The 15,499-nt window shown below is 41.0% G+C and overlaps 1 protein-coding gene across 1 annotated transcript in view; it reads left to right on the plus strand.

The window, feature by feature from the left end:
* The first annotated feature begins 4,859 nt into the window (after positions 1 to 4,859).
* kpnb1 (karyopherin subunit beta 1) overlaps positions 4,860 to 15,499 on the plus strand; it is a 35,329-nt gene continuing 24,689 nt past the window's right edge. The window contains exons 1-8 of the mRNA XM_087134104.1: positions 4,860 to 5,104; positions 8,995 to 9,053; positions 10,504 to 10,686; positions 11,248 to 11,298; positions 11,923 to 12,072; positions 14,132 to 14,208; positions 14,335 to 14,410; positions 14,784 to 14,933. Of these exons, the coding sequence (XP_086990230.1) occupies positions 5,056 to 5,104; positions 8,995 to 9,053; positions 10,504 to 10,686; positions 11,248 to 11,298; positions 11,923 to 12,072; positions 14,132 to 14,208; positions 14,335 to 14,410; positions 14,784 to 14,933 (795 nt within the window). The 5' untranslated portion in view covers positions 4,860 to 5,055. The remainder of the gene's footprint in view (positions 5,105 to 8,994; positions 9,054 to 10,503; positions 10,687 to 11,247; positions 11,299 to 11,922; positions 12,073 to 14,131; positions 14,209 to 14,334; positions 14,411 to 14,783; positions 14,934 to 15,499) is intronic.

Here is a 15,499-nt window from a genome sequence, read left to right on the forward strand (position 1 = left end):
AAACATCCTCTTAAAAACTAATCCCCCAGAAAAAATATAACTGCATACACGTAGACTGGAAACCTTGCCTTGCCGCTTACAAGCCAAGCACTCTTCTAACTGAGCTACTGTGCAACTGGTCGAGAGAGCAGTTTTGTTTTATGTTACCCTTAAATGTTTGTCCCCCCATTCATGATAATTACCCCAAACCTTCCTACCAGAAACGCATGCGCAACGTACGGTTCCGATATGCCCATTTTATTATACTTACCCCAAACCTCCTAGGATTCTACAGTCATGTGGCAACACTGTCACGTGACATACCTTTCGAAGGCTTCTGGGTACAGTCCACTAATTCATCAAACCCAACTGAAAACAGTGTAAAATCAGCACTGTTCAGGGCCCAATAACGTGCACGCCAACATCCCTGAGATTTCTGAAACACAAATGAAATTCTTGTCTGGTCACTTATCTTTCAATTTCTTTTCAATTTTTTGTGGGTTAACCAATTACATTTTTAATTATCCCCACAAAACAAACCCACCCCCCAAAAATTGATTTTTCCGAAGTCTGATTGCAGCCATTTTTCAAGTGGCAACCCTCAACTTTCTCGGGCACTTAGAACCATTTTTCAACCGTAGTTTTTAGCCATTCTGCTCTCATACGAAAGCTCATAGACCCAGAGAGTTGATCCTGGCCAGGATTTACACAATCTCACCATTTTGGGTGCCAAACAATCTCCTTTTTCAAAAGATACAGTTGGGGGGCACTTTTAATGATAATAAGCTGGCCAGAAATTCTTGCTTGAATTAGTAGACTGCAGCAATCGCGTAGAATGACTATGTGTGCTCGCGCATCCGTCAACTCCTGTCATGTGCGAACTTTGATTCTGACGTCTTTGGCAATTCTGGAAAGTTTTTTTTGGCCAGAAATACCTGTATATTGTGTTTAAAACAAGACGAAAGAGGTACACACGTTATAAATTCAAGTTAAGGCCGGAAATCAATTTGTTTTCTAGTCGCTTGAGAAATACATGTGTATACGAAGATATTTAACTGGACTAAGATACTTCCTTGAAACAAATGATTTAGTATTCAGCCACTGCAAGAGACGCTTTGAAGGATTCCACGGATTTGCTGAAACGGCCCAAAAAACTTCAAAACGTGTCACACAGTACTGAGGGGCTACCAAAACAGAGCTTTGAAGTTCTTGCACCTCTGGGAAAGTGGGAACCCTCGTGCGCTCAGCCTGAGAGAGATCAAGCCAAAGACAGGGCGGACAGATGCAAAACACCCAAATCAATTTGCATCTATGCAGGCCCTCCTCAAACATGCTCCGCTTTCGCCAAGAAAACGGCTATTATATATTTGGGACCCTGTTCCTCTAATAGAATGGGGACTGACCAGTTTCGACAAATATCTTGCTTTTATGTTACCCTTTAGATGCTGAACGAGCGTAGAAAAGGTCGGAGAATCCGCCAAGTGCTTTCGCTTCTCAGGCAGAACGAACATGCAATGTGTGCATTACTGCATGCATCATGTGCGTGGCGCGATAAAATTGTGAGACTGTCCAACATGGCGGTATAGTTAACAAATGTGCGCCTTTGATCACATGGGTAAAAAAGGTATATTGGGATATAACAGACAATGGGCATGCAGGGAAGTCAGGAGGGTACATCATTCATTCGTTCATTGTGGCTTAATTAAACTACGGGATCACATAGAAAATATTAAATGATGAAAATGATTAAATTTCTGGATGGCATCTTCCTTTTAAACAGTTTAATGGATACGGACGGCTTTCCTAATAATCAGCCCTAAAACGTCGCAGAGTAGGCCCTATCACATTAATAACTCAATTCTTCAAACAAAGAGATATATTGATGGAGCTGATAAAGTTGTAAGAGTAACTAACTAACATTAAAAGCACCAGTTTCGGCAAAACGAACACGATACGGAAAGGGAGACTCTTGGGTCTCATTTTTCTCAACCTAAAGTAGGATTTAGAATGAATATATACAAGTAATGTACAGGTACATGATGCCTCTCAACATGTTCTGGTCGAAAAGCGAAGAATCCATAAGATGGATGAAATTTGGAGTAGGCCTATACATAAAACCCCAAAAACTGGCTTTAAAGGGATTGAAGCCAGCCAGTTGTTCAAATTACACTCGGGCTGAACTTTTAAGGGCCATGGGGGGGGGACGCGTATTTTTAAGGGCCTTTCAAGACAAGCTTGACATTGGGTGTGTTTGCGTGCGTATAGCTTTTAAGTAGTAATTTAGCTTGTTAAGAATTCGCTTGAATTTACCATATCTCAATTTTCCCCAGTTTCAGTCCTCTTTCCTTCCTTTTTGAATTCAATTTTTGGCATTCGTAAATTTTAATATTTTGCAAAATATCAAATTAAACAGGCACATACAGATTTATAAATAATTATGTACACAATGTGTACGTTACAAATAATGTGTATAAAATCCACCTGAAAATAGAAAAAAGATCTGTTTTCAGAAGCCAATAGTGGCAAGGATGCATCTAACCGTGAATGGAGATGTATTATTTTCTTACAACAAACAGAAAATAAACTGATAAGGATTAATTCAGAAAAAAATAAATCAACCTAAACGTTACAAACGACAATAAAATAACACGTAGAGGACAAAATTAAAACAAAAAGTTGACTGGAAGTGGATAAAAGTAGTTCAACACAAATCCCAAAGGCGTCTTCAGCTACCACTCCAGAGCTTGTTACAATACGGGCGTTTTTACAATAGTGCGTCCCCAAGAGTCTGCAACGCATTGGCCAACCACAACGCACGAACTATGTCGACCCTTTCCAAACGCGCACTGGGTCGACAGATTTCGCGCATTGTGATTGGCTAACGCGTTGCAGACTCTTGGTGGCGCACTATTGTGAATTGCCGGTATTGCCATAAGTGCATCCATGTTATTACTCTTCTTGCGGTGTGCAAGGAACTTTCAGAATTTGAAATGAGTCCAGTGTGCGCAGTAGTTGAACATACTCTGTCCCCTGGAAGTGAAATAGGCAGTGCCTGACCGGGCTAGTCTCCTGTATGTCACTGTCATCTGAGTGCTTGTGAACTGCTGATGTCACCCTTTTCTTTTTATTTTTCTTCTCTGGGGTGGCTAATTTGGCTTTTTCGCAATTTGGCGAAAAAGTCGTTCTTTTTATTTTTCCTTCCTTTTTTTGCAAACATCAACATACTCTTTTCTGATGCAACGTGACGTGAATGAGGCATTTCCTCCATCTCTTGGTTCCTTCTACCAATTGCCTCTTCTCTCTCCTTGACGAATACCTCGCTAAAGCTGTCTTCCAGTGCGTCAATCTTGACAGCTGTGTCACCTGGTTTGCTTCCCAATTAATGTTTAGCATGCCGATTTTGCTGATTTTCATCAGTGGCTCTTGCGTCCGACTCATCGAGCAGCTGCCGTTGCGGTGGTCGTGCCGGACATTTTTGGCACAGAACTTTTGCCGGAGCAAACACGGAAGCTTCAAGGATTGCAGAGTCATTGAAGAGATAAATTCTCGCTTTCCGAAGGAACTCTGCGAATTGGATGCAGACAAAGCTTATGCTCTGCACACTCGTCCAGCAATGATGAACTTGTGGGACCAAAACATGAGTGTTCCCTCATGTGTTTGCGGCATTCTGCATTATAGATTGTCTCCAACGTGCAGAAGTATCCCACGTCAAGAGGTTGAAAAATGTGGCTACTAATATGCAAATATTCTGAAAGCAATAATCTACTTTTACGAAAGATTCTAATGTTTATTCTACCTTTGCTGACAAGAACTGCGTCATGTGAATCTGGAACCTGTTGACTGTATAATTGTTTGCAACGTTGTACAATGTCGTTTTCACGTTGGCACGGGGAGTGGAAACAAACGTGCGTGAACAAGGATACCTAGGAACGATCAGGGGCGGATCCGCGGGGGGGGCGCACCCCCCCTCAGAAAAGAAATAAATAAAAAGAAGAAAAAGGGAGGGGCAAATCGAAATGCAGTCTTTCAGGCCCTGTACTAATTGTTAGGCAAGCATTCATGCAACTTCACGACAGAAATTTGTTTACTTTTATTGTTATGCCTAAAAGATTAAAAACTAACTTAAGACCAAAACCAATGATAAACATTTGCAAAGGAGATAGGCCTATTAGGCCTGATGGATGCGGCCAACGCTGCAACGCCGCACAGAAGTTTCACTAATGTAGGTCTATGGATGTTCATATGACGGGGAATAAAAAATCAGTTCATTATGCTATTATGTAACACAGTTGCCCAATAAAGTTTTATTTAATTTTTTTGATACATTTATATCAGGAAATTGCGCCAAAACCAATGTAGAAAAATCCGCGCGTAAAGTTCCTATATAGCGCCCTCTGGATGTGCGAATGGGGAACAGTAAAGTCTGTTTTACTTTGTAGCAGTGATTATGCGTTTTCATCATTTTCTTCTTTTGTACACTTACGAAAAAGTGGTGAATTTGAAACTGTACGTATGAGGTCATTTGAATTCATGTTCTCTAGCTCTCTCTTCACGGAAAACAAGTCACAGCAAAGGTTACCGGTATATTCATCGCAAATTTACGTGTTCATGTATTGTGTTGTTTCATTGGTTATTGTAGAATTGTCTTTAAAACCTAAAATAATTATTAATTTCAATCTGTGAGAATAGATAAATCAATATTTTTTCAAAGATGTAATCTTATTAAAATAAAACATATAGTTAATTTTTTTGTTCATTTGTTTTAAATTTATCCTGCTTTAGCGTTTTATTTCTTGTGGAATTGTTCATTCAGATGACCAATCAAATTTCATTTTCCAAACGCGTCGGTGTGCAATTCGGGAGGGATTTTTCCCGGCAGCATTTGCAGCTAGCTGCATGCGCTGCGCGATATTGCACGCACATGTGCTAAGGAGGGGCGAGCGACATTTTCGCAGATAAATTTCCAAATCCAATTTTTATCGTCTATATTTTTCTCCAGGACTTTTCAATATTGCTGCTGACCACTGGTTGTTGAGGGTGTTGTCTCTTCGGTAATTAGATTTGCAGCCCCGCAAAATGGATCACCAACTTGTCACCATTCTTCAGGCAACAGTTACGACGACAGGTAGGCGCCTTGGACATGTTGGAGTAGGCCTAGGACATGTACGAACATTCATTGTTCATGACGGACCATTAACTAACATGACAGAAGTTATTAGACACATGACATCAAATGACGTGGAACATTACATGCCACATTTGATAGCTGAAAATATCCAGCGCTGTAGGCACATGACATGGGGAGATTCTTCGTATAGAGCCAGAAAAAAACTTCTGTAACATGTCTGTCATATGTCTGTTTTGTTTCAAAAATGGATGTTTGCCCCTTTCAGATATTGGCAGGCCTGACAGAATTATGTTCTCTCCCTATAACCATGCTAACAACTAACATTAGTGCATACCGTAATGCCTTAAGTATCAACTTAACACTCACCAGGTCAATGGAGCAACATAGCGTACAGTACATGAAGATGCCCACTTAAGGTGTAGGCCTAAGGCTAAGCCTGTAATTTGTAAATATTTATTCACCTAGCCTAATGCTAAACCTGAAAAAACAAAAGCATTTTGTGGGCAACTTGTAGTAAGCTATTCACAACTGCTTTGAAATATATTCTGACTGTGAAACTTTCAAAGCGGTGGTAGGCCTAGGCCTAATGAATAGTTATGCCCTCTGTAATTTAAAATCCTTTTGTAATGTTTGAAATAAGCCTACTAAAAAGCCTCCACTAACTATAGATATAAGTAGGCCTATAACTTCCCTATCATGCCAGTGAAGCCATAACTTTCCACCTTTGGTCAGCGCAGAGGACTATTGGCAAGTAGAAAGTATTTTTACATCATTTAGAGTTATTTACGTCACACAGTGTAACAGAAGATGATATGGAAAAAAGGCCCTCGAAATCAGGACCTTGTTGTAGTTGCACAATAAATAAGGCCTTATTCCATGCCTTTGTCGTTAACATGCAAACAAACTTCTCGAGTGGAGACTTTCATGCACAACTTGGGGTGGCTCCCTGCCACATCAAAGATCACTCTGAAAATAATATAAGCATCTTTCGATCTGGGAACCAGACCAGGAGTTGCTATGCATTTTGAAACCTTGTCCTCAGCGGTTACTTTATTCCATCTCAGCTCCATTACGTTAACCCTCACCGCGAAGCATATTGTTTGGCTTACACTACACAGTAATACAAAATACTAAGTAATCGTCTGAGCCTGAAGGACCTAGCACCACAGATTACTACTTCTGGCTAGGTTATTTCCATTGTTACTCATACAGAGAACAATAAAGCCATGCATTCATAGTGCCATAGCACTGTATGGTACGTTGTCTTATCTATTGTATCTTATGGCTCCAGAGAACAATAAAGTCATGTCCTCTTACAAGCGGCAGCGCTCAGTACTACATTTTACTACAAGTACATGTAGTAATTTGTTGAACATTTATTATGTTGGGTTAGGGTTAAGGCACACTGCTTGACACAACGGAGGCAAGGTTGTGCACTTTGTGTCTGGACATGCTCATGTAACACTATTTACCAGCACAGGTTCCTGGTACATTCATTACCAATTTACATGGACATGGAGTTCGAATGTTTACAGTCACAGCCCACAGTTATGATGCGTTCAAATAACCCAAGGACATACATGTACTTATTTTAAACCAAATTTAGCTATTGAGTAATTGCAGATTTAAGGAACATCTGGACGAAATTTTCATGACTTCCATCATGGCAGGGTTTAATGTAATGACAACGTCGCCCAACCTGGGCTACATGTAGCCGTAGCCATAATACACGTAGACTGAGCACCAGTTGATCATGCCTTTGCCAAACTTGAGCCAGCATCAGACCATACTGTACAGTATCACTTGAAAAGTTCAGGATCATTTGAAATGTCTTGAGGAAAGACTGCATCATCCGGACTCCAAATTTTTAGTTGTGTATAAAGTCTGTGATGAATTTAGTGTAGTTTGGAAGTATTTTTATAGAAAAACGTGACTTCTTTTTCAGTCCCAGATTTATCTCATTTCAGCAATTTCAATGACTGACCTTCCCGAGATCCTACATACCTGATATAAAAAGTGGAGGCAAGATGCAACATTCTTTCCTGTCTCATTACAAAGCAGTTAGGGCGTAATGTCCACTGAAATGTACCTAAAAAATCTTGCTATGCAGCAGGATCTTCCCATGTGATCCACTGAGAACAAAAGAACTCTTAAACCCTCCCTAAGCACCCTTTTAGCAGAAAGAGGTCCAGCCACCAACTTTGACATGCTACGTTTAGAATTCACGCTCAAAGTCTTTGGGCTGTGAGCGTAGAAACTATTCTCATGAAAACATGAAATGTCTCTCCCAAATTAGTTTTTCGATCAGATTTACACTTCTTGGTAGTTTCCAAGTCATTGAGGAAGACAAGTGTTGACCTAATAAGGAACTCTTTCCATAGTGGATGATGCATCGTGCAGTACATAGCTGCACACACTATTACATAGGGGTTAAACATGTACATGTATTTTGAGATTTCACATGATAATGTTACACCCAAACTACAGCATCAGTCCCAACAATAGTTCTACAGTTGGGCTGGCCCAATAGGCCATTTTCGAGTTAAATTTGAATAAAATCTGGTGCACTGAGTTATCTGATTGCACATTATAATAATGATTTGAATTCCTCAAACTAAAGACACTGTTGCTATACCTCATGATTCGGGGCAAGCTTTTGCACAGCTACCACCATCTCTGGAATGGACTGGTTCCTTTGTGCCCTTCTTATCCATTAGAACAGTGTATTGTTGCAAGGCGTCTCTTATGTCACTAAGCAAAAGCTTGCCCCGAATCACGAGGTATAGCAACAGTGGTTTAAGTAAGGAGAAATCAAATTGTTATGTTCACGTGAATTTAAAGAACTCAGTGTACCAGATTTGGGTCAAAGTTAACTCGCAAAAGGCTTATTACAGCACAGAGGTCTAATGTGCATGAGCCATAGCATGTCAAAGCAAGTTTGCTGACAACAACTTGTGCTTGTAGAAACAAGTTTTTATATACATGTAGATGAAGTGCTGTTTTTGGATGACTTATATCAGGAGTAAACTGCGTAAATTTGGAGAAGGTTGGGAAATTTTCTGTGGAGATTTGCCACCAATAGTCCAGCATAACTGTAGCACTAAAGTTTACAGTTTGGACAGATGTTTAGTTTACATGTAGGTGTAACAACACCATGTGTGACCCATGCTGGAAACCAGTGACGTAAGGGTAATTTATCATAAGTGTCATTAGTGTGCCTTCCCCCAGTTGTGATACTGGCACTACCGATTTTTCTGTGAACTCTTTAACAAATTCATTCATCCTTTGTTTTTTTTTTTTTCAGTTTTACATGCATAATGCGTGTGTTGTATTGTGGCTGAGTCAGTTTGAATCTGTAGTTGAGTATTGAATTCTGCGAGCTCCCAATCGATCCAGTATCCAGATAATTAGCTGTGCCAAATCCCCTGAAAAGCAGACACAAAATTTGAATGTTTCTGTGGTGGTCTACTTTATTGAGTTTCAAGACAGGGGTCTGTCCCTAAGACGGAACAGGGGGCTGGTAGTGCAAGTGATGTTCGGTCCTAACTCTTGCTTTATTCTTAGACCTAGTGAGGCAATGTAGTACAAATATTTTTAAATGAATGGAAAGTGATTTTTAAGTCATATTGTTGAGCATACTGTACATGTGTGCATCAAGTGTCCTTTATCACCTTGAAATGCTCATTAGAATGCAGTTTTCTAACTACATAAATGAGTTTTTGTCCTTTTATTGTTCATTTTCTTTTCACTGCCAAATATTCACTTTGACTAATAACTGTTTGAATATTTGATAAACGATCAAATATCGGTATATTTGGCTCAGCTCTGTGTGGCATGCCTTTTTACATACATGTACATGGATTATGATCCAATTTTTCTTCCTGCAGACACCCATCAGCTGGAACTTGCCCAGCAGGCATTGGAGAAAGCCGCGCAGGATAACTTTGTAAGTTTGATTTGAACTCCTTGAGAAAAGTTAAAGTGGAAAGACAGATTCCTGATGAGCTGTTACACGTGCTGGGATACAGTTTGTACCCTGGTTGCCTTGTTCTGGGTTATTAGTTAATGCCATCGTGAAAAGGACCTCAGCACTGATGATGCCACACTTTGTGTGTACTGCGTGCCTTCCCATGATGCCCAACTGGCTCCATGGGAAAGTGCACACATAAACAAAGAGTGACGTCATCAGTACATAGGCCTGTTGACCTGAAATGAATGAAGCAAGCCCCCATTTTAAAGCTGTTGATAATCTGTTGCCCGACAGCTTCTATATGAAATGTTACTGTACTGTAAATTGACCATGTGACTATTGTGTTGCCAACACAGTGACAACTTCCCATGTGCAAAAGCTAACCAGATTTGTATTTTTCCTGGAAGCTTCGACATGATGGAATTGGTTATGAATATAAGCGCAACGGATCACCTTAAATTACTGCAGCTTCATTTAGGCCTAAACATCGAGTTGTTCGGGTTCATCGTTTCCATTAAGAGTAATCTAAAGACACCACCTCAGTGGCAATGCCAGTCTAACCTTCACTTACGTCTGGTACTAGAATAATGCTCACAAAATTATAAACAAAGCTGCAGGTTGTACACTGTAAGAGGTCACTGCTATATTGACTTAGCTCTACAAAAATACCTTAAAGATCATTTTGTGTAATGTGATGAATAATGTAATTAAACAGTCCTTAAAATAACTTCTAGAAATTCTAGGGTCAAGTAGCAATGTATCCATTCATTAAACTTAAACGTTATGGAAGAGCGAAGGTGACCAGAGCCAGAGTGGCTCCAATATACATAACCACTCCAGACATCTTTTAAATCTACAGCTTGTAGAGGTCGTATCATCTGAAATCTTGAAAGGTGTATTTTGTCACCACCCAAGAATCCAGCATGGCCACTCCTTGTTAATAAACTTTTGTAAACCATGGTCCCCGACCAGACTGCCCTCAGTTGGTACTTACTGACTTTTGCAGGCGAGCAAACCAAACCATGCAAAAAAATAAATGAACATCAACAATTAAGACAAGCAGTATTTTAATGTATGCTCACACCACTGTGCAAAACTTTTAAGGGCTCATCGTCATTAAGGTCGGCACTTTATGGAAATGGAACAGTTTGGCTATTTTTTAAATATTTTGTGTGAAAAAACAAGATCTTTCTGCAAGCATACCCACTGAAAAACCTTTCTGTAAATGTGTAAACAATCGCATGTGAGATGTATATACACATAGACGCATACCATGCATAAAAGGATTAAAATATTGTACATGTACTAGTCCTTTGGGCAGTGTTTCCAGTAAGATGTCAACTGGACCTTTTTAAGATTGGTGGTGGCGTCTTTGCGAGTGGAATTACTTATGTAATCTGAAGTTCTTCTTTTTGTCTTGATCCAGCCGGAGTACCTCCAAGCCCTAGCCACAGCGTTGGCCCATGTCGAAAATGATGCTGTCACCCGCATGGCGGCAGGCCTCCAGCTGAAAAATGCCCTGACGTCCAAGTCGCCGGACATGCGTCTTCAGTACCACCAGCGGTGGCTGCAGCTTGACATCAGTCTGAGGTCACACATCAAACAGTTGGTGAGTTACAGCCTCTGATTCAATCCTATCTTCCCTGGGCTGGAACGAGCTACATTGTTTTTAAACTTGATGTCCCTTGGTGGGGAAGGGGAAGCCACACAATTCGTGCGCACAGGTTCCTACACACGCCAAGCACGCTGAACCAGTCCTGGTAGATAGAATTGCACTGTTGTCATGTGTGTTAATCACCCGCTTGAAGTAATTCCCACCAGCTTCATATATCTTAGCCGATGAGCAGGTTCTTCATTGCAAAGGAGATAATGTCCCAGATCCTTCAAAATCATCCACAAGGTATTGGGAGATCTGGCTGGGATTGAGGATGACCGACAACCAGTCACTCTTTCAAATAACAAGATATCTTGATGCAAGAGGCATGAAGAATGTACCACTGGTTTCCCCATGGAGGAATATGGAAGAATTCTGGCCCCAATTCTGGTCTGGTTAGTTAGGGTTAGCGGTCTCCAATTTATCGTTGGTCGGAGCTTACAAATGGCCATCAGTGCTCACTCTTAGGAATGTCTCCCGAACATAACTGTCTTTTGGTTATTTGTTATTTTGAAGGTTCTGCATGCTCTCGGAACAGAGACTCATTCCACGAAAGCTGCTGCACAGGTAAGTGGTTACTCGGTGAAAAGTGTAACCTTTCTCATCCTTCCCTTCAAAGCTTTGTCTTGTTTTACATCCTGGCATTTTGCTACAGGAATAGCGCTCATATTACCGACACACTCTTAATCTCAGTCACTCTCCGTATTAAAAACAAATCTGGATAGACCATTGACTGTTGGAAGTGAAGTCGCTACTTTCCATCCTTCCACTCCACTAACATCAGGCTTGTAAAAAATATGTTCTGAGTGGTTGAGAATGGTTTTCTGTGCACATCTGATCTGGAACCAGTGCATAGCTTCACTCAGTTGGGAATGGCCAACCAGTTATCCCAATTTCTTTTTGTGGAGTTCAGTGATCTCCAACTGTCAGTCTTCTTGAATCATAGTTCAACCTCGTGAACGTTTCTCTGGGCTGGAAATGTGTAGCTTGACACAGTATCATATTTGAATCCATCACAAAGCCGTCACAATTCACCTGGTCATAAGCTGAGTCATGAGCTTTCCTTTGTCAGTCTTCGCCCGTTACCCATGGCTCACCTTGTGACTGGACTTGTGAAGGAATTCCACTACAATGCTGACTGAAAAATGACCATGTTCTTGTCTCCTCTCCTCTCCATTGGTGTCTGTCTAGTGTGTTGCTTCCATTGCTTGCACGGAGATCCCGGTCCAGCAGTGGCCCGATCTCATACCCCAGCTTCTGAACAACGTCACTGCCAACACCAGCACAGAGGCACTGCGAGAGTCCACCCTGGAAGCCATTGGATACATCTGCCAAGACATCGTAAGGCCTTTTCCGGGGTTTATTGACCCACAGTGGCCAGGAGTAAAGCCTAATTTCCATGTTGTTGCAAGGAGATACAGACAGCAGCACCCCAACTACATGCAAAAATATAGAGATTTATCTTGACTGCCTGTGTCGAATTTTCAAAGTAGGCACATACAAACATGCTAACCAGTACATGTAACCAGTGCGCAATGTCACTCTCGCTTGAGTACTGCGCATTTAGCCCATTTTCCATTTTTAAGTGCCAAAATGAACCCTCTGTTGTGAACAAAAATCTGACCATAGATGAAAGTCATCAAATTTGAGCACTGATTTAGCTTCAAGAAGTGGTATGACTGCCTGTAAAGTGCATTTGATACGAAAACTTTTAGAGATTTGAAAGCCCTGTTATTGCAAATTTATTGGTCGAATGATGTCTCACACCTTCTACTCCTTGCCCGTTGGCATCTGAACAGTTTGCATGATGTTAACCATTGTTACGACCACATGGAAAATGGGCTTAATAATGCCCCGAGGCTGTAGGAAGTGGCAGTTGCATCCAGGTTGCTGTGACCACCGTTAGGCACACTTATTACATCCATGCAAGGCTAGCCTTTGTGGTTTGACGAGGGGGGTCGGGGTAGGGATTAGGTTTCATGAAAGACACCACACCCTGACTGACCTGTGCCCACTCTGAGTTGATATGTGCAATATGTGATTCGTTTACCTCATTGCATTTGGGACAAGTTTTTGTGTTCAGCGCTAATGCATTATTCCTAGTGGGTGGGAACGTCTCAGAGTAGGGCTGAGTCAATTCGAATAATTCACTATTCAAATAAGCGTCCTTCAATTCATTCGAATATCCAAATATTTGGTCTTACCGCCTGGCACGTCTTTGATGATTGAACCAAAATCAGTCGTAATAGCGCACACAGTTATACATTATAATCACTACGGTAACTTCTCACGTCTAGGAGCATCTCCAGCCATGATTTAGCAAGGTTTAAGAGAGGAACAATACTTCTTGCCCTGTTGAAAATTTCCATTCCTTTTAAATTTTTTAATGCATAATTTACTTTATGAGTCGTAAGATTTCCGTTGCTTGTCATTTAAATCTGCTTGAAACAAGCCTCCATAGTGCAATTGGTTTCATTTAAAATAAAAAAATTCTTCCTTTTCATGAATTTTGCATTCGAATATTCAAATTGGGAAATAATACTTGAATATTTGATAGTCAATTGGATATTTGGCACAGCCCTATCTCAGAGATGCTAAGTCCAAGACTACACATTGCCTGGATAAGGCTGGATGGAGCAGTACATCAGGGTGAAGAAAAGTCAAATGTTCTGAATGCTATGTAGCTGTGATACATGACACAGTTTTTCCCCCTGCCCATCTTTGCATCCCTTTTAGTATTAACCACTTGCTGCTGGAATTTGAAGTTGCATGACGTAAAACCGGGAGATTTTCAAGATTTTCCGTTTTCAAAATTATTAAAAAAATCATAGCTTCATTTACTGGACACTTACACCTACACGAATAACTGACTGGTGACTACTCTAATCTGACAGACAACATCTATTGACGCCAGAGTATTTCAGCCGGGCCTGCCACCTTGTAAAAAGAGCCCAAATTGTGCAGTGCTATGTAACTTTCTTTTCCCGAAACTGGCACAGTGCGCTACTGGCATCTTTTCAACAGGGACCAGATTAGCGTGCAGCGGTATTGTATCACTCATCGCTGGAGCACTTTTGTCCCTGGTGGTAATCCGCTCGTGCTGAATGCCACAAACAGTGGTATAATCTCTCAAAATAAGGATGGATTTCCTCCGCTATTGACAACTGATAAAAAATGTTGGCAATTCCAAGCAGCTCGGTCTTTTGTTCTGAGTACGGTTTTTTGTTACAAGGCCCAGCTCTTTTGTCCGGCTTTGGGCTCCTCGGTTTTGTGTATAAAGCCTTTGTGCCCGAAACCGGGCTCCCTTGCAGCATATGCTTAAACAGAATGACATCAGTCAGCAGCTGTCAAATTATACTTGGTTTTTCTGTCTTTTGTTTTTTTTGGTGTATTGCACAAGGAACCGGAACACTTAGAAGCGTGGAGTAATGAGATACTGACAGCAATAATCCAAGGGATGAGGCTGGAAGAACAAAGGTGAGCTTCTCATCAGAGGAATTAGAAAGATGGTCAGTTGTAGTTTTGTTTGCGATTCAGTTTCGGGTAGTATTTTTTAGTGTGATAGGCATTATCTCACAGCTGCTGTTTTCTTGTTCTGAGCAGCTTTACCGTGAAGTTGGCAGCCACAAACGCCCTGCTCAATTCGCTAGAATTCACCAAAGCAAACTTTGACAAAGAGGTAAGTTGCTGCATTTACCATAAAAAAATGGGAGGGGGACCACGCTCTTGACATTTTTGCCGATGTTATAGAAGTAATTTTTGTCTTTCTTTTTTATGCCCCCAGCCTTTAAGAATTTTTCCAGTAATGTCTTACAATTGTGTTGATATTGAGTTCATGAAAGTGTGACAAACTGCTCTCACCAAGTGTCCATTTGCCGGGGCTGGTTGGCCAGAAATGTTAGCTTTGACATACTTAGTGCATACTTAGTGGAAACCGGAGAATGGCTGAGAACGTGCAGTAGGGAGTTCAGAGCCGGCCAAAATTTCTGCCGTTTACTCCCCTTTGATTGGTCAGTTTTTCCGATTGAGGTTTTTCCGTTGTTCTTTGACAGAAAGAGCGGCACTTCATCATGCAGGTAGTTTGCGAGGCCACACAGTGCAAAAATGTGCAAGTCCAGGTGGCGGCTCTGCAGTGTCTGGTCAAAATCGTATCCCTCTACTACCAGCATATGGAGCCCTACATGGGACCTGCACTGTTCTCTGTAAGTATTTCGAGATGAGGATTTTAGGCACCAGACGCACAGCTTTTCCTCACATCAGCAAATTTCCTCTGATTCTTCCTTCTTTATTTTGCTAATCTTACTATTTGTGTACTTCCTGTACATGTCATTACAAATTGAAACCTGAGTGGCAAGTGTTTGTGTCGATGACAAACACGAGACGATTAGTCCTGACATCTGGCCAGACATGTTATGCTGTCACATGTAACTATATGTTTGTAGTAAAGAAGTACAGTGTTTAACTTTAGTGTTTATGTTAGCATTGGATGTCGTAGATGAAAGGAAAATAACACGTCAGATGTCAGTATTGAAATCATGCATATGCTCGTTGGATTCAGAATGGAATAGGGTTATGTACTTTACAAGCACGAAAGACTGCACTATTTACTTGATTCCCAACTTGTTTGTTCATTTTGGGGTGACAGTTGGTGTTCATGTGAAGTTTTTTCAGTTGTGCTGTTTGTTCTTGAAGGAAAGCTGCAGAAAATTTATTATCAAGAAAACACCCCCCCCCAAAAAAAACCTGACGTCAACAAAGCAGTGGGTGA

The sequence above is a fragment of the Acanthaster planci genome, linkage group LG03 (genome assembly GCF_054643075.1).
Source record: "Acanthaster planci isolate LZ-2023a linkage group LG03, COTS_SCS, whole genome shotgun sequence".
Taxonomy (NCBI): Eukaryota; Metazoa; Echinodermata; class Asteroidea; order Valvatida; family Acanthasteridae; genus Acanthaster; species Acanthaster planci.